General features: G+C 41.7%; 1 protein-coding gene and 1 long non-coding RNA gene across 10 annotated transcripts in view; one reads left to right on the top strand and one right to left on the bottom strand.

Annotated features, from left to right (window-relative positions):
- The window catches only part of OMA1 (OMA1 zinc metallopeptidase), a 32157-nt gene extending 15221 nt beyond the window's left edge, over positions 1-16936 (bottom strand). For 2 of the 9 annotated variants that reach the window (XR_006292776.1, XM_043553157.1), the window contains exons 1-7: positions 16824-16936; positions 14163-14706; positions 12806-13034; positions 11260-11457; positions 11050-11157; positions 8631-8759; positions 3296-3370 (exon numbers count right to left, since the gene is read on the bottom strand). Coding sequence is in view for 8 of the 9 variants with exons in the window: in XM_043553157.1 (XP_043409092.1) it covers positions 3296-3370; positions 8631-8759; positions 11050-11157; positions 11260-11457; positions 12806-13034; positions 14163-14686 (1263 nt within the window). In the remaining variant the exon portion in view is untranslated. Of the gene's footprint in view, positions 1-3295; positions 3371-8630; positions 8760-11049; positions 11158-11259; positions 11458-12805; positions 13035-14162; positions 14707-16185; positions 16413-16434; positions 16790-16823 lie in introns of those variants that run through there. The other 7 variants (XM_043553153.1, XM_037906760.2, XM_043553156.1 and 4 more) reach the window with 7 other exon arrangements.
- A 118-nt stretch (positions 16937-17054) lies between these two features.
- On the top strand, positions 17055-19770 carry LOC119566924. Its single transcript, XR_005226492.2, has 2 exons — positions 17055-17950; positions 19438-19770. It is a non-coding gene; the product is annotated as an uncharacterized LOC119566924 (long non-coding RNA).
- Positions 19771-20112: the final 342 nt, after the last annotated feature.

Here is a 20112-nt window from a genome sequence, read left to right as displayed (position 1 = left end):
AATATAGATAGATATTAGAAAATCACATCTGAATACGCTGTATGGAGCAATGGTTGTCAAACAAAAGTGACAATTGTCTTAGCTAGCTAAATATTTGTAGTAAAATTCAGAATTTAAGGTGTTTCCTATAGTAATACTGTAGGTACTTCGGCTATCTTATTTACCTCAGGGGGTTCTCACTTTCTCCACCCATGACCTTCAAAGCAGCCAAAGGACAGTGGATTGTGGTCATGGCAAGAATATGTCTGGTCAACGACAACAGCAGATGAGTTTTTTGGGTGGATGGTGCTTGTGAAGGTTGTTCAGCTGCTGGCTGGCAAATGGGAGGGGGATGGTTTCAGCTATTCCTGTCTCCCCCCAATTCCCATGCTGTTCTCTACTTCAGGGAAACACTGAGCACTCAATACTTTTTAGAGGACCACCACCATCCACTGGGCAGCATAAAGATAATGCCAAAAAAGTGCTCTAGTCAAAATATAAGCTATGAGGGCAGAGGTACCAGGGGAGAGTAAGTCAGACAAGGTTTATTAAGTGAGGACAGAATGCTACGGTCATGAAGCCTGTTTATATTATTAGTGATTTATAGGTGGCTGTAGGAAAGTAAACAAACTTGACTGTGCAGCCAGCAGACCCTGATAGTACAGTATGAGATAGTGTGTGGGATTCAGTATAGGGGTATTATTAGCATGAATTTGGGATGACCAAATTTCTCGTGAGCATGGAAGCCATGAGTTAGTTTTAAAAGTTGCTCTCAAAACTCATGACAATAAAACCGGTTTTGTTTGGGTTTCATATTTTTCAACAGTATTTGTTTGTTTTTTCCACCCTGCTTACATGTATGTATGTATGTAACCCTGCACCACTTCCCTCACCCCCATCCCTTTGCTTTTAGATTGTAAGGTCTTTGGAACAGGGACCATTTCTTCCTATTTGTTTGTACAGCACCTAGCAAATTTGGGGCTCATCCATACTATAAATATTTCCAAGTGTCTAAATGTAAAGATCAATGTGATTAGTATATTTGTGTATATTATCTAAAAATTATCTATGTTTCTTCAGTAAGTCACTATGCTGAAATTCTGTGAACATATGATCTCTTGTAACCTGCCACAAGTAAAAACTAATGATATATACAGCTGGAAATTAGGAACCTCATCTTCCCATATGGATATGGAGTGTCTGAGATATTGAACAGTAAACATCACTTATATAAGACCAAAGTCTTACACCACAGCCTCTATATACTTGCATTTTCCTGCTATACATTCATGTGAAAAAAGGAACAGCTATGTATCTTTGTTTTTGTATGTTTTTTAAAATAAAAGCTTGCAATAAACTGCTCAAAGATTTGGAATATTAATATTTTTGTTCAAGATGTATTAGTGGTGAGAACACTGGTGAGAAAGTTGAGGTATAAGGCAACAAGCTATGTAATTAAGGAATTATTCTCTGGAAACCATAATCACATGTGCGATATTAGATGTGTTTATGTGTACAAACACAAATAATGACACACTCTCTCTTAATCCTGCTGCTGTGATAGGGACATTTCTTTTTAACTCTAACTTCAGAAAACTTACTTGTAGGGTAAAGTTCAGAGGAAAATGGATCATGAGAATGACTATAACAGGGACTAAATGCAACTGGCACCCAAGTTACAGAAAATTCTCATGAGTGAGGTACATATCACTGTCTTCATTATTAGGTGCTCGTGTACAAAAAAGCACATTTTAGTGGTTAAAAAACAAAAGTAGGAATTAGGATTGGATTTAGTCATGACAGCCACATACTTGCTGTACTATTTTGGGAAAGTTGCTTTAACCTCTGTGTGTCAGTGTTTGTAAGGCACTTACCATAGCATCTTCCCTTCAAAGATGTCAGAAATAAAAGTTTGCAGTAAACTGCTCGAAGATTTGGAATGTTAATATTTTTGTTAGAGATGGATTAGTGGTCAGAACGCAGAAGAAAGAGCCTAGGTGCAAGGTAACAAGCTTTTTATTATGGAATTATTTTCTAGAGACCATAATCACATGTGTGATATTAGAAGTGTATGTGTATGTATGTGTGTACTAAGTCTTCTTAAGTTAGTGTTAAAAGGAGATGTCCCTACTGCAGCAGAAGGATTAAAAGTGTGTGTGTCATCATCTGGTGTTAGTTTCTGGTATGACCACTACATGCTTCAAAGCAATGAGGTCTTTGCCCCAGAGAGCTAGATATCAATTACCTTTTCCCTAAATATATTTCCAAGACCTATGTCCTCACCTGTAACCTATTAAAACCACAAATAAAAGTGCAATCTCAACTATAGGAAATAAGAAACTCAGAATGATAGAAGATTCAAAAAGGGCAAACTGCAAAAAGCAGAATTCTCTTACTACGATATATTAGCACTAGATGGTGCTGTTGACATAGTTATCCAACTTAGCTCCAAAAACACTAATTAGATAGGTAAAGCCAAAAGGTCTTGCTTAATTTATTCACTAAATCCCCCTAAGGATAAAAGGGTGAATTGGTAGAGAGATTATGAAATAAACTATGAGTACTTTACAAAGAGCATTAAAGCCTCATGTTAAAAAGGAGCCGCATCATTTAAATTCCACATAGAAGTATGAAACCCATCTCTTGCACATATGAAGCAGATGATATATTAAAAGTGATTTATAAATAAACTGACACCACTGAAAAAATACGACTATGCTTATTTTAAATCTTGAAACCAAACAAAAAACTGATCTGAATTTTAAGTTATAATGCATTATATAAACCATAATTACTAGCTATCATATCTCTAGTGATACAATCAATCACAATACAGAAAAATTTTAAACCACTCTTGCTTACTTACATTATCTACTCTGATAATGATATACTGAAACTCAAGTGCACTACAGATTAGTAAAACAATCTTCAATAACTTTTGTAACAGACAGAAGCTAAGTAAAATACTGTATATCAAAAGCCAATGGATGGAGTTTCTAATCTACATTGCCAGATATACTTCCATGTATATTACCTATGATAGGGAACTTCTTGGTTTTCACTTGTTTACGAATAAGTTAGTGACACCCAGTTTTATGAGCTCCACTATTATTTTAGCAAAAATGCCCTTTTGTTTTCCAGTTGATTAGTAAACTATTATGTTTTCCCTTAAACACCTATTTGACTAAAATTTGGGGGATTCCTAGATTGCAAAATTAAAGTTTACCTGTCCACGAATTGTCATTTGTAAATAACTTATTCCAATAATAAATTAAGCAGAAGAACTATTTGGCTAGTAAGAACCTATTTTAGTTACCTTTGCAGCAAACTGAAGTCCAACTTTGTCAGCTTCAGCCTCCAGTGTCCTGTTATATGGCCTATCAAATAAAAACTGAAAGAGAAACATGTCAAAGCCTTGATCATAATTCTTAGTTTCACCGATTTATGAAGTCATTAACATTTTGTATATTTTCTAACCTGCTCATAAGAAAAGCTGGAGGGGTTCATCATTATATTAATTACCTATATATGACAAGTAAGCAGTTTTAATCCTTGTCTAGCGTAGTATATTCTTTCCATCAGAACTCAATCCATGTATTCACCTGGGAAATTTACATATTTCTCAAGGAAAAGGAGTAAATGCACTTCTAAAGCACCTTTCATTAGCTGATCTCAGAGCATTTTAAAAGCAGTTTAAGGGACACTATCAATTTAGCTAGTCAATTTTAAAAAGGGAAGTAAAGGCAGTTCAGGTACTAGCCAAGGATGTGATGCCCCTCCTAACCACATCAATTTTGTGGATTTACGATTACATTTGTCTGTTTTAAAAAGTGTTTTATCTCCCCTATGGCTGTGTGGAAGATCCACACAAACAGAGGAAACAAACAGATTATGCATAAACAGGAGACAAACTTTTATCGTATCTTTGAATTAATGTCATTTTAGGTTTTGCTTGTAACTGTAGCAGGTAAAAGTTTCAGGGAGAAATGGGATTTTTAAATTGTCTGTGTCTTTAAGCCTTGTATGACATACCTGAGGGTAAGTACGTATGGTATAGTAAACAAGACAGTCCACAGTATCCGACACTACCATAAACCATAAGAGATCACTGCCCCTTCATGATTATACTCCCAATACAGGGCATAAATGCTCCTTGAGAAATCCAAGAGATGAAGATATTAATCTGGCCTGCTCCCACTCTATTAACCCTAGTGATGTAAATGACATTGCACAAAGACACTGTTTTGCCAGGCAAAGATCCAGTTATACAACCTCCAATCTTCCAGAATACGCATCTTATGAAGATTCACATAGTCATGTGCTAGTAAAACCGGTTACAGTAAAGATTCACATGCCCTATTGAAGCAGACTGCTGTTCTGAGTGAACTTTGCTCCTGTTCTATAGGCATTATGACATCACTCTCTGAGCTGAGTATCAATTGGAAAATTCCAACTAGAGAGAGGGAGCGTTACAAGTTTATTGCAGGGTTCTTTCAGCTCCATCACTGGATGAGTAAGAGCTGGAAAGCATTTGGGATCAGGAAAGAAGTGTTCTAGAACAGTAACTGTCACAAAAGAAGAGCATCAAGGAAGTGGGCCTGGCAACTTGTACACCATGAGGAAACCGAGGCACTAGTTCTTTTATTGAAGCAGCATGGATAATCCTGTTTTATTCAGCAAATCTAGGTAAAATGAGCCAAGTACCTAAATTTTCCTGCATCTTTACAGAGATGTAAATTGACAGGCATTTTTGGATTATTTTTAGGATGTCTGTATGTCTCCCACTCCACCCTACCCCCCTCTCCCCAAAAAAGCTTTACAAGAATAGGATACATATTGTGACAAAGTTCCTGCTCTACCTTGGTGGGTCTCGCGCTTATTGGCGGATTTGCTCGCCTTGGAGCTTCAAGGCAGCCCTCAGCTTGGCCTTTTTTCTGAACCCAGAGTCCAGGTCGACTCCTCCTGTGTCTAACCAGGAGTTGGGAGGATTTGGGGGGAACCCGGGCCCGCCCTCTACTCTGGGTTCCAGCCCAGGACTCTGTGGAATGCAGCTGTCTAGAGTGCCTCCTGGAACAGCTGTGCGACAGCTACAACTCCCTGGGCTACTTCCCCATGGCCTCCTCACAACACCTTCTTTATCCTCAGCACAGGACCTTCCTCCTGGTGTCTGATAATGCTTGTACACCTCAGTCCTCCAACAGTCCGCGTTCTCACTCTCAGCTCCTAGCGCCTCTTGCTCCCAGCTCCTCACACGCACACCACAAACTGAAGTGAGCTCCTTTTTAAAACCAAGGTGCCCTGATTAGCCTTCCTTACTTGATTCTAGCACCTTCTTGATTAGCTGCACGTGTTCTAATCAGCCTGTCTTAATTGTTTCCAGAAGGTTCCTGATTGTTCTGGCACCTTCCCTGTTACCTTACACAGGGAAAAGGGACCTACTTAGCCTGGGGCTAATATATCTGCCTTCTGTTACTCTCCTATAGCCATCTGGCAGACCCTGTCACAATGTATTGGCTTGTGTTTGTGCGAAGGCTCTGGGAAACATAATATAAGGCAACCCAAGCTGATCCTCTCAGAGTAAATAAAAGCAAATTCCATGTTTTATAAGGAAGGAGAGGACAGTTCAATCCCAACACCGAAGCCTTTCTTACCAAGTCTATATATTGCAATGATAGATAACACAGAAAACTTGAGACAAATACGTATAGGGAATATTTACTTCCATTTCATTGAACAGTTTCCCCAGGTACAGAGAAGCACACAATCATTTAGAGGACAGGAGATTCTTCTAGGTGTGTGTGGTCTTTCATATCTTTCTGAATCACCATTAATAAAAAAGAGGGAGGATAATAAGCTTGATGGATCACCTGTGTGTGCCATGACACTCCCAGTTTCTATTTTGTGTCTGACAAATGGACAAGATGATCACTTGCAGCACTGACTTGAGTAAAGCTCTACAAACAGGCAGTTTTTCATCTATTCATCATGGTCACTTGTTATTTTTTGTTTTGGTGATTTTACTGCAATTTTTAGTCGGGGGCTTCTAGGCATCAAGGAGGTTATCTCGCAGCTCCCCCTCCCAAAAATAAAAAGCTATACAAGTCTGAGAGATAGGAAATTTGATTATTCTTTACCGAAACAGGGGTGGGAGAGCTGAAAGTTATCTTAATCACTTGCAGAAATTTTAATGAATTCTGGATGCTTGTTTTTCTAATGGCTGCTGTATAGAACAAAGGAGATGCAACGTAGGGGGGAGTATAACACTACAAGGATCTGCACTAAAACTCTATTATCCCCAGAATGTTTCTGGATCTGTTGCCACCAAGCAATATGGTGTCCCCATTAGACTTAAAATACGTCCCAGTACTGCCCATCCAATTACGGTTATACTCTAAAGAATTATTAAAAATGGCAACAGTGTATTCCATATTTATTGTGTTCCAATGATTATCTCAAATTTTGCTTAATTTTCAGGAGATGCTTTCTTAAATGCCTGCCCTGCAAAATTGGTGGAAGTTCTATATACTTGCTATCTGTACTTTAGAGGAAGGATTGAGGCCACAGGGATAGGAAAATTCAAATAGAATAAGCAACCTTGTTAAGAAAGAGATTTTCTTTTCTGCTTCTGCCTAATAAGCCTCGGCAGTAGCCACATGAAGGAGCTCTGTGGATGGGCCTCAAGGCATTTAATTGACAGATGAATACCTGCAGCCGTTGACAAATGATTTGATTATGTGCTGTTGTTTTTTTAAACTTATGGACATGTTGGAATGAAAGAGAAGATCTGCCAACTCTCCCTTCAAAACTACCTGACGGAAATTAAACAGAGCGACTGATATGGATTTACAGACATTGACAATGGTTATGTGTGTTAAAGAGGAAGTCCCATACACCTTAAAAATCTCAACACCTCAGTTAGCTCAGGAAATACAAACCATGTGTTAGAGAATAGGGAGGGGAGGGAAGAGAGAAAAAGGGGATAAAGGGGGGAAAAAAACGCTCTGGTAAGTATCACAGCTAGACGCTGAGCGGGAGCAGGAGGATTTTGCAAGAACATGGCTGAATCCAGGATGAAAGACTGTGCTTTTAACAAACTTCCCTTTAACAAAAGCCTCTCTCCCTACCCAAATAGTTCTGAAGTAGCCTTAGACTGTAGAATAAAGTTTTGCAATTTGCTTTTACCTCAGCTGTCTCTCTCCATATTCCATGTTGAATAAATTTTATTTTACTTAAGCCAAGAGTCAGAATTTGAAACTATCTGGAGTTATTGCTAGGGTAAGAGATCCCAACCACTGAAGGACAAGAACGCTTTTGTAGTGCAAGCATAAAAAATTGGCCCTGGGCAGAGAAGGTCAGGACAGAAAACTACTGATGTAGGGGTCGGAGAATAAATCTAATATACGTTCTTGGTCGAAGGCATAATTCAATCCCACAAAGCGCATGTCATGATACCCCAAAACGTGAGAAAGGCCTTAAGAGCAAGAAACAAGTTTGAGAGGTTGACAGGGAGCTAGGTCTCAGAGACCAAACAATGGGCTTTTGTCAGAGTCCAGTCACAATAATTCAACATTTCCTCAAACTTTGGTCTTTAGATCATTTGCTGGCATTCAGTGCTGGCTTTTCAGATGCTTCTACAAACATCCAGCCTCTGTTATAATAATTTATGTTCAAAGCCTATAGCTCCCAGACTGATGGGTAGATATTACAGCACAGACTGGTTATATTTGTTTTGAAGAACCACTGGGTAACAGGAAAAGAATCACAGGCAATATAAGAGTCTTTATTCCAAGGCTGATAAAAATGTTATGACATATGCAAAATTCCCCCAAAAACTTACATAAGAAGTAGCTGAATAACTGGCAGACGCACACAATGAATTGGTTACCAGGAAGAATGTGGCAGCACACAAACTCCAAGTTTTATTTTATTGGTATTTATGTTGGAGGGACTACATACATTTCACTGGGTTCTTTATAGTCCGCTATTGGCTTTAAAACTGGATTTAGATCCTGAATTTTGTTAAATTAGAAGCCTGTTTCCCACCAACAACAAACATCCATAAACACAGTCATTTCACATAATTCTTTCTGACAAACTAAAGAAAACAGCTGTCAAATGCAGAAAAATAGTACCTCAAATGTCAATTATTTTGAAAAAGCAAACTAAGATTAAATGGGATATTGAACATCCCAGAGGTTCTAATTCACAAGTGCTAATATGCTGTAGATTAGTTCTGTAGGCTGACCCTCTGCTACGCAATTTGGAATTGGGCTCTTCCCAAGCTAAAAACAGTAAATTCTTTACTAAATATTTGAAATATTACAAGGGTCAAGTCACAATACAGCATCAGATGAAGCAGAAATATTAGAAATTTATAAAAATACAGCTCCCTCAAAAAAACCCAAATCCTTATTCTACTCTTAGCTCTCCCCTCAGCTCTCCCCTCTTACACACAGAGTTGGGTGGCACAGTCATACTCCAGTACTACAAATGGAATGTTTTCCAAATGGACTAAGAAATGACAACTTACCCGAATAATAGTAGAAAGTATATTCAGCTGCACTTATAGAAAAGTGTCACAGTGCGTAGCATACTGAACCAGGTATTAAATAAATGAAGCAAGTACAACAATACCACTGCCTCCACCTTACCTCCTGCAACTTGGTCTGGATCCACTGGCCTACAACTGCCAAACTATCTCGAGGACAGACTGCCCAAATCATAGTGAGCAAGATAAGCGACAGGAAATCCAAGAAATGTACCAGACTGGCTTTCTCTGCCTGAAAACAAAAACAGTGAAGTTTTCAATAATTTACCCTTGGATCTTGCTTGCATGCATTATTTCTGAATTTGAGAAAGATAGTTCTTTTCTATCTTAGGTACGTATATGCCATCACAGAATGGGATAACCCTTTAAGAAAAGAGGACTTGGCCCCAACTGCGAATAATTCGCTGTCTCCTAGGCGAGAGGTTTTAGGCCAGGTATCAGGTGATAGCCTGCAGACAACCTGGTCCTCAAATAAAAGACCAACAAGCAACAGAGAGCACATAGGCATCTGCAGGAGACCCAGTGACAGGGGAAAAAAAGACTAGAAACAGGCTCTCCATACCAGCCTCGCTGAAGACAGAAAGTCTGTGGGCAGGGACAGGATCCTTATGTGAATGAGGCTTTAGAAGAAGTCAGGCATCCAGACTTGGCTTTTCTGTTTTGATTTGTGTTGGACTATTTTGGCGACAAACACATCCCTGGAAAAAATGGACTGAAATTCTTCTGCTGTCGGAAGCTTTACTTGACATACTGGCCAGTGAGTGGTAAACCAGCTTACAGTCCTTGATCATTGTAATATGAGCACTTCTCAATCTAACATATTTATCCACACAATACCTCTGTGAGGTAGGGAAGTGATATCCCTGTTTTACAAATGAGGGCTGAGACACAGAGCGACTAAGTGACCTGCCCAAGTTCACACAAGGAATCTGTAGCAGCGAAGGAACTTGACTTCAGATCTGCCAAGATGCAGGCTAGTGCCCTAACCGCTAAGACCACCTTCCTCCCAAATTCCATCAGTCTTGCCAATGTTAATCTTTAAATTCAATTCTGTTACAATGTAAAGCTATTCCAATAGTTAGAGCTGTTGTTTCTCTCTCTCAAAAACTGCAGCTCTCATTTCTCTGTTCTCCTTTTCATAGGTGCAATGCTATCAAAAAGGGGTAACTCAGCATAACTTCTCCCTCCCAAGTAATAGCCCCAAGGGAATACTGCTATCCCTTGTTACATTTGTTCCCCAAATGCACTAATCACAGTTGTATAGCAACTTTCCACTACATGAATTAGAACTAATAAAACTACTAGTCATGACTATTTTTCAGATGAATTTAGCCCTTTTTCTGTATATGATCATATGCAAATCTGTTGCGTGGGTCACAATTCTTTTTTTTGCTTAGTGAACAGTTTGTGCGAGATTTGGGTATTCACTCCAGGAAACTGGTTACCTAAGTCACATGGTAACTCGGGTTCTGATTGGATGACTGAGCCTTTATAACAAGAGGATAAGTTCCCTTTTTTCCTACACAAAATTAGCCATGAATATTTTTAACTGTTCAAATAACAACAAGCACTTCTGGCATGAATCTTCTTGTTCACCAAAATGTTTGCAGGTGCCAGTGAAACAAGACAGCTGGTTTGTTTGAAAATGCTTTTGAGAGCTATTTACCTAGCTCTAGAATAACCTTGGAAAATTATGGGGAGTTTTATGTTGAAAGTTTATGGGTTTTGAGACTAGATGGGAAAGTACAGATATAAAAGACTGCAGACGTTGCATTAAAAAAAAGGAATGATTTTGGGTATAGATGCAGCTACACCTTATAATGACATGATTTTTCTGTTTCGACAAGCAGCAGTATGGATAACATATCTTCATCTACAACAACTTGGGCCAAGATTTTATTCCCAACCTGTTTTTTCAAAGCTGGACCTGCAAAATGTGAAAGATTATTATACCCGTTTTGTGCATGAAAACTGGTGATAAACTACCAGTTCATCCATGAACACATTAGGGCTTGGGATATATGCAAGGTGGTGCATGTTCACATTTGCAAGCACACTCAGTTATCTGCAAACGGAGTCAGACTTTAGGTCCCATGAAGACTTATCCAACAATCCTAAAAACTAACTATGGAATTTTAGGGCTTTGCTACTGAACTGCAAGTACCATGTAATTTAGAAGACATTTTAAATACATCTATGGATTCAACATGTTTAGAAGGACGAAGGGCCCAATTTTGTAAAGTGGTGAGCACCTGCAACTCCCAAAGCCTGCATATCTCAGGGTCAAAGCCTAACTGCTATTTTGTAATGGAATGGAAGCCTCTCTTAGGGACTGATCCTGCCAGCATTCACTAGCAGGTATAGTGCGAACACTGATTAAAATGGCACAGTAATATGTGCAGGATCAGGACAGTCAACCTTTAAACCAAATTCTTTCTTCAGTTTGAGGAAGCAGCCTGAGACTTTGGTTTATATATTAACTTGGTTTTTTTTTGTTTGTTTTTTTAAAAAGAGGTACTTACTGCATGTCCCAATACAGCATGAGCTATTTCATGGCCCAAAATGAAAGAGAGCTGGTGAATATCTGACACCGCATTTAGCAAACCAGTGAAAACAAATACTTGTCCATTCTGTGAGCAAAAAGAAAAAACACATCATAATATAGCATAGGAACTGTGTAAACAAGTTGCATTCTTCAATATTGCTTACCTTTGCTTTTGGATTTTACTTACTGGAAGCACAAAAGCATTTATGCCTGGTTCTTCCACCACATGGATAACCCACTTGAACTCCGAGACCTGCGGGACGTCCTGGTTGCTTTCAGATAGATGACCAATAACTTTTTTCACTACCTGATAGCGAGGGTCTGTCTCAGATAACATCTCATTTTTAAACTGTTCCATCCACTGAAAGAGACAATTTGTTGAGGTCTATACAGAATAAAGAATGCAGTTTGGAGGCTAGCTGTTACATTTACATGCTCTATCAGTGTACCACAGTAAAAGTTTTGCTCCAAACAAATATATTAACAATCCAGTTCTCATATACTCTTATATACCAAGTCAATCATCCAAGGAAAGCAGTAGAGCTCAGTTTTTCACAACTCTATGCTAATTATTTTGTAACAGATGTAATAAAATTGAATATTTATATATGCTGCCAAGCAGTATTTCTATTTACACCAAATGCTTGGATATTAATTAGGCTATATTAGTACAAAAATGACTGACCAATGTGGGGAGAGAGCAGAAGGAAGCTGGCTGCAGGACACTGACACTGCCTCACGGACGATTCAGAGAAGCTATGTGCAGAAGTAGGATCATGCATGCCCTAGTGCCGCGGTTCTCAACCAGGGGTCCGGGGCCCCCTGGGAGATCCCAAGCAGGTTTCAGGGGGCCACCAAGCTGGCCAGTATTAGACTCGCTAGGGCCCAGGGAAGAAAGCCGAAGCCCCGCTGCTTGGGGCTGAAGCTCAGGGCCTTGAGCCCTGCCATCTGGGGCTGAAGCCAAAGCCTGATCAATATAGCTCCACAGGGGCCCCTAGGGCATGGGGCCCTGGACAATTCCCCAGCTTGCTACCCCCTAATGCCGGCCCTGGCTTTTATATGCAGAAAAAGAGTTGTTGTGATACAGGTAGGCGGTGGAGTTTTTATAGCATGTTGGGGGTAGGGGGCTTCAGAAAAAAGAAGACTGAGAACCCCTGCCCGAGAGTACTCTGATCAAATCCCAAAAAAAGGCTCGAGTGGTGAGGAAACTTAGGCAGGGAACAGCACATAGGTATTTTATTTTTACTTAAGATTTTTCTCTCTGGTGTGCTATCTAACATAATGAGTAATAATGTTAGAAATCATTGTAAAGTCTGTTATATATGTTTTAATTATCATGTGATCCTGGAGAAGTAAATTATAAATCAAAGTGCCCACAAGGTTGAAGCTTTGGGAAAGTGTGTGTTTAAACTAGTGGGGTGGCTTGGGGGATCTGCACTGATGTGGGGGGCTTAGGACAGCCAAATGATGAGGTCCCACTTCCATTAAGAGGTAACAGATCAAGTCTGTGCCCAGGAAACATGCCCATGTAGCCAAAGAAAGAGACCGTGCTGGAGCCTACCCAGACAAATGGAAGTTTAAGAGCAGATGGGTCCAATATGCCAGTACGCAAACAGAAGGCTAGTGAGTGGCCAGAAGGGGGAGCCCGACCAGGGTTGTGAGATACATCAATGAACAGGAACATGGTTTGTGTGTGTGTGAAATGGGGAAGGCTTCTTTTCTTTCAAACTCACCATATCATACTCCATCTGGGACAATTCCCTAAAATGTTCCTTCCCAAATACCAACAGTCGAGCACGCCCAGTGATTGGTGTCTCCTCCAAGTGAGTAAAATAAAACATAATAAATAAAACCACAAAGCTACACAGACCCACAACTATCTTCCATTTGTTTTTTCTTGCACTTTCTTTAAAAAGTTCCCGTTTGTTAGGAGGCAGTGCCTTCCACCATTTTCTGATGCTCCTGCAAGACACAAACATTGTACATTGTAAAGTGGGTATAGTGCCTCACACAAGTGAGGAGAGGCTGTATACATTAACATTCGTAAGGTGCTAGGATATCCTTGGATGAAAGAGTCAAGAGAATCATTAAGTTGTATGTATTCTGTCAGTTCAGTGCAATATTTCCTTCAAGGAACAGGAATGCCTCACAAAGTAGAGTCTTCCTTTTTTAATAGGAACTATTCCAACTGTATCTTTTTGATCTGGTTAAAAAGAGCATGTTGGGATTTTTTTGTTTAAGAACATCTGAAGGAAGGATTTTTCACCCTGGTATTCCTTCAATGGATTTGCAAGACACAATCAGCAAGGGCTGATCAAAAATAAGTACATACAAAAGGATGCACATATTGAATCTCACTGCGCATATGGGAGAGAATGAATTTCTATTTCTACGCAGGAGCTGCACAGTCAGAATCCAACTTAAACCATGTGGTACATTTGTACATTCAGCTTAGGCTGCAGCCAGGGAGAATGAGCACCCCCACTTTATCTCCAGCCTGAAATCAACATGTCAGAATTGTGTCAGCAGCAGTAGCTACTCTCCTGCTTGTTGTGGAGAAGAGGACAGGTGAGGTACACCCAAGTTTTTGGCTTCTGCTTTTGCCTCGGACCACATCTCTGGCAAACATGATGTCTACTCTTTCAGTAGATAGATGCCACGATATTTTGGCTTTGCCAAACATATCATTGGCCATTATGGCCTTGATTTTCATTGAGGGTGCTCAGCAAAAATAAGTGTTTATTTTGTTAGGACCTGGATAAATAGCGATTGATTGTTATGGTCTGAAACTGGTGCATTTTCTAAAACAAAACCACAGGAGAGAGGTCCTCCCAGTTTATAACCATTTTAGTCTGACTGGTGTATGGACTCTATTGTGGTTTGAAAGTTGTGATAAAAACAAAATTAAAAAAAAAAAAATTCAACCCTAACCCCAAATCCTGCAAAGCTTTACACAAATGTTCAACTTTACACACACTGAGTAGTCCCATTAACATTAATGAGATTACTCACTGTGCATAACAGTAAACACATACGTAAGTCTTTGAAGGATAGGGTCTTACTCTAAGAGAAAATAAAACAATATTTTACCTTCCAAGAATGATAGCAAATAGCTTCTGAGCCGGTTTAAGAATAATCCACAATAGAGGCACTGGAGCAGCCTGAAATGATGATGATGTGTGAAAAAGCCTGATGATCTGAACATCCCAAGCAGGAACGCGATTTGGGGACTGAACTGGAGCAAGACTTTGAAATAATGCAAGCTCTTCCACTAACGGCTGAGAGGTTAGGAAACAAGGACTTCTACAGCTACTGAGTATGTTTGTGCACTCTTCTATATTCTTGGCATTCAAAAAACATCTTTGGCTTTTATTAATAAATTTTCTGTAGAAGTTAGAGCTTCCAATCATAAAACAATAGCTGGTGTTGCTACTTATATCTAGTCGCTTCCATTTATCCACTATGTGACTTCTTTGAATCTGGCGATGTCCATTCAAAGCTTCAACTGAAGACCTATAAAGATTATTGCACTTTGTTTGATGACTGGCCAAAGAAGTTAAGCGAAATAAAATGCAGTTCCTACCAGCTATCTTTAGGCTGCAGATAGCATTCATTTCTCTTTTGTTTATTCACCCTGAAACAAAAGAAACATTATTGTAGAGATCTTAAAAATATAAGAACTAAAACAATTCCTGAGTTATGAATTCACTTTAGCTGAACAGAAATATCCTACTTCTTGTTTGCCAAGTCTCAGAATTACTACCCTGTCTTCTATTATGCACTTGTTACAACACTGTTTTAAACTGTACAAAAAAATATTAAACTTTGCTACTGAAAGTGCAGGAAAGATATTCCTCGTGGTCTCTTTTTCTTAAAGACAAGATTAAAATGATTGTATTCGGAAGATGTAAAAACTGGTAACAATAAGGTTATGTGGATTTTGCTCTTTATTTTGAATATTTGTATCCCTTACTGTCAGGAGGAGAAATACTTTTTGTTATCTAGTTTTGAATTTATAAAATGCACCTATCATGCTTTTTAGGTGCATGTACTTTCCTGCAGAAAACAAAGTTGATGCAATGTCAACTGACAGACACACAACCTCCCTCAGAGAAGTTAATTGCCACTAAACCACTCTCCACAAGGAAAAACCTTACTGAACAATTAAGGTATGCTGCTGCAATATGCTTTGTATATCAATAATTTGGGTGTTATCAGAACTGGTACGGAAGCCCAGGCTCTTCACTGTTCATTCAAAAAGACAGCAAAAGATCCCATATACTTCATAGACTACTGACTTTTTACACTTCAGTCAAGGAGACAACTATCACTTCCTCTGTGTGTTACCCTTCTGCAAGCTATCCTAATAAACACAGTGCATAACTGCAGCTCCATTTGATGTGAACCTTAAAAAAAAAAAAAAAAATCTGCAGTTGTGCAGTCAAAGTGCAAGAATGAGCAAAGACTTCAAAACTACTGAGAACTTAATCTGCAACATTATAAAGGAAGTTTATTTTGCACAAGGGAGGAGCCTGTCCCATCAAGCTTCATTGTTAATATTAAAGCAGTTTAGCACCTAGACACTAGGTTTCAGAGTGGTAGCCATGTTAGTCTGTATCAGCAAAAACAACAAGGCGTCCCTGTGGCACCTTAAAGACAAACAAATTTATTTGGGCATAAGCTTTCATGGGCTAAAACCCACTTCATCAGAAGCATGGAGTGAAAAATACAGTAAGCAATTTTTATATATATACATATATATACACTCACACACAGAGCACATGAAAAGATGACAGGTTTCAGAGTAACAGCCGTGTTAGTCTGTATTCGCAAAAAGAAAAGGAGTACTTGTGGCACCTTAGAGACTAACCAATTTATCTGAGCATGAGCTTTCGTGAGCTCCGATGAAGTGAGCTGTAGCTCACGAAAGCTCATGCTCAGATAAATTGGTTAGTCTCTAAGGTGCCACAAGTACTCCTTTTCTTTTCATGAAAAGATGGGAGTTGCCTTACCAAGTGGGGGGTCAGTGCTAACAAGGCCAATTCAATTAAGGTGGAAGTGGCCTAGTCTCAACAGATGGCAAGAAGGGGTGAATATCAAGAGGGAAAATTACTTTTGTAGGCATTTTAGGAATCCCTAGGAGATACACTTATAAACAGATACTGTGACATGGCCATCTGAGTAACACAGTACTAGGCTTGGGAGGTTTTTCCATTAGTAAATGTTGATTTCGTCATACACGTGTGAACCAACCAAAAACATACTTCCATTGATTAACCCCCCCCCCGCCCCCTTTACAGAGAAGCAAGGTAAGAAAACTGTTGCGTGGGGACTTAGCAGCGTTTGAGGGAAGGCTATTTACTGTGTACGTGCGCCAAGCAACGGGGACGGTTTGTATTTTAAAGCTTTCCCCTTTTCGAATCCCAACGGCCACTGCCCTGAAAGAATTCTCGCCTGACCCCGCCCTGGTGAAAATGTAGACCCGCCCACAGGAAACGCTGAAAGAGACACGTGATCCGTGATGCAGCCTGAAGCCGGGCCTGGGTCAGCCCGGCGCAGGCACAGGCTCGGATCCCCACCACGCGAGGGGGTCTCCCGGCGCCCGCGGGAGCGCCCCCAGCAAGGCCCAGCCGCGCTGACACGTCACGGTCTGGACGGGACGGAGCCGAGGGTGGAGATCCGGCCCCGCTGAGTGGGCGGCTCGCTCGGGCCCGCCTGGGCGCCGCAGCGCGAGGAGCGCCCCGTACTCACCGCCTCCGGAACTGGAGATGGGGCCGCCCTGAGCCACGCGGGGCCCCGCCCCACATTCCCCCTGGCTCCGCCTTCGACTGGCAAGGCGCCATGACGACGAAGCCAGCGGCTCTCGTCGCCCCGCCCCCTGCCTCTGTCTTCACAATCGCCCCGCCTCATCCGATTCTCGCTTTGCTATATTCGATCCGCCCACTCCGCTGTGGCCCCGCCCCCTGACCGGAAAGCTCCGCCCCATCCCTTGTTCCGCCTGGGGGAGGGAGGGGCCGGGCAAGGTGGGGGCACACTGGGGAGTCGAGAGCAGACAGCTGTGACATTCCCACCCCTCCCTGCAGCCGCGCTCTGTGTCTGCCTGAGCCGTGCACCCGCTTATCCCCAAGGCTGCCATCCACTGGGCCTCCTCACCCCCCCTCCCCCCATCACTGCAACTCCAGGGCCTATGCACTCTGCCCCAGGCCTAGCCTCTCACCCCCACACCTGGCTACTGCACCCCCAGGCTCCCCCCCCCCCGGTGCCTCCTTCCTCCCCACTCCGCCTCACTGCATTCCCTTTCCCCCCCTACCCCCAAAGCCCACTCTTAATATTAAAGGGATGGTGGTTAGGAGTGATGCAGCAGACAGGGGTCTCACAGGGGAGGGGCATGGAGGAGAGGAGGGATGGGGGCAGGGGAAGCCTCATGGGGGAGGGGAATTTTGGCAAGGGAGGGGTGGAGTGGAGGAGAGGAGGGGCTCACCAGGAAGTGGCGGACAGTGGGGACCTTGGGGAAAGGCAGAGCAGGGACAGGAAGAGGCGAAGTGCAGGCGGGGCCACCACAGGCCAGCATCTGGTGGCAGGTCAGCAGAGGCTGCACCAGAGGAGGTTTAGCCTCTCCTGGCCTACTATACCCGCCACCCATGCCCAACGTGCAGTTTCCTGCCACCTAGGAAGCATGTTTTAACTTGCAGATACCAATTTGTTAGTCTCTAAGGTGCCACAAGTCCTCCTTTTCTTTTTGCGGATACAGACTAACATGGCTGCTACTCTGAAACCTGTCAACAACACCCAAACTTCCTCTGCCTAAGGAACTGGGGATGTGACCTGAAAGGCAGGTGCTGCACATGCCTTGCCATCTGAATGGGTGCAAGTGGAAGGTATGTGATAATGACAGGGTCGGTGCCTACTGCACGGCAGCTCATGCGGACAGGCATGAGGCCTCTGTGTGGAAACAAAGGGCTTGTCCCTGGAAAAGGTGTGAAAGCCCAGCTCTTGGTCCCACTGCCTCCCTGACAGAGCTGCAGGCACTTTGCAATCACCTGCTCGCTACATGCCATACATTTCATTTTAGGATGTTTTTTTTCTTCTGGCATCTACTGAGGCTTTTTTGATTCCCTGAGCTGCCCCCTCATCCCTGACTCTTCCTTCTTCACTACCAACCTGAAGGCCATGTTGCTGTGACAGTCCTCCCTCCCAGCAAGAACAGAAGCATGTAGTTCCTTCTTGGGGGTTGTAGTCAGCACTTCCATCTTGTCTGTCTAGGCCAGGACCTTCTGTGGTGACACTAGTCAGCCTGGTTGCTAGAAAGCCAGGAAGAATGAAATGGTCTTCTCTGTGTCCAGCAGATTCAATAAAGAATTTCCTTGATAATCAATACTATCAAATTCTGTCTACTCTAACACAGGGGACCCCAGGGGATGAAATTGCAACTCATCAGGCAGGGCTTGGTTGTTGGGCTTTTTTGTTTTTTGATTGTCAGCTCCATTCCTGAAACCAGCCTGGGGAATTGTTGCCGATTGACACAAGTCTCTTCCTGCACCCAAAGGCTGAGCATGCCCCAGTTAGTCAAGGAGCAAAGAACTGAGCCTCAAACTTGCATATCTGTGTGCAGTATCTTCTGGAACTACTTACCTGCTTTATATTTCCTAGACTCGTTCTATTTCCCTGCCTTTCTTGCTCTTCTCATCTAGCTCAGGCCTCCTCTCTGTCCCTCAACACACATAAGAGTTTTTTACTTTACATCACTGAGACTCTCAAACAAACTTTCTCCATCTTTCCATGTCACTGACTTTCCATCTTATTTCATATCTCAACTGAAATCACGTATTTTCTCCTTTCCATATTTCTTACTCTCTCCTCTGCTATTATTTGTCTCTCTGATTGTATCATTGAACTGTGTCTGGCATGTGGGGTGTAGGAATGGCACAAATAAGGGCCTGATCCTTCGTGTCTGGCTCACCTAAAGCTGTTAATGTAGGAGTTTGGAGCGTACTAGGAATACAAGATTGGGTCCTAAAGTCCTATTATGCTCTCTGCATTTCTAAAAATGTCCATGAATGGCATTCCTACTCATTAAAATTCCAAAGCAGACAAGCAGCAAATATAGCACAGATAATTACAGGATATCTCTATCGTATACCAACACTAAATGTCTCCTTATGTGAAAATCTGGCATATATAGTTGCACAATTGGATATGTATTAAGTGCTGGTTTTCTATAAATAGATAGCTAGATCAAAAGCCATTATAGACATTTATACAGTAGTTGCTCTTGAATTTTAATGAACATACATGCATAGTAACTTTTATCTGAGGACCTCAAAGAGCTTAAAAAGGTTGGGTAAATATTATCCCTGTTTTACAGGTGGAAGGACTGAGGTTAAGGCCCAAAATCTGGCCCCAGCACGTACACTTCACCCTTGTGAAGAAGGACAGCAAGAAGGCTATGCACCAGATGACTCCCAATTAAGCCCTATTTTGATGCAATAACTGGCATATAGGCTTTATGCTAGCTCTCTGCACAGGAGTGAAATTCACCTAGCCTAGGAAGCTGGGTTGTTTGTCAGGAGTGCCCTGGGGCATGAAGCTGCTCCTCATCTGGTATTTCTTTAGGGATGGAATCTTTTCTGAAGTACCTATTATCCTGTACATGGTGGAGTGGAAATTGCCAACAGATCCTCATAAAAAGTATTTCCCATACCCTTTTCTTGTCCCCAAATCCTTTTTGCAGGTCAGTGGTGTGTGGATGGGTAGGAGGGGGGTCTTGGAGCAAAACTTCATGACTTACAGGATATCCACTTCCCATTGCTTATGCTCTCCGAATCCTGCCCCTGTGCACCAGAATCACAGGATCCATTCTAAGCAGGATATGGCAAGTGACTTGTCCAAGGTGATCCTCAGGCAAAATTGGGACTAGACCTGATTCCAAGTCATTAGGTCAAACTACTAGAAAACCTGGTTCCCTTGTCCAATTTGCTGTTTACCCTGTTGCCAGGCAGGTGCTGAATGGGGTCCTTGCAGATCAGTTTCCTATTTGAAG

The sequence above is a fragment of the Chelonia mydas genome, chromosome 8 (assembly GCF_015237465.2).
Source record: "Chelonia mydas isolate rCheMyd1 chromosome 8, rCheMyd1.pri.v2, whole genome shotgun sequence".
In the NCBI taxonomy this organism is placed as follows: Eukaryota; Metazoa; Chordata; order Testudines; family Cheloniidae; genus Chelonia; species Chelonia mydas.
This window is presented reverse-complemented; position numbering and strand designations above follow the sequence as displayed.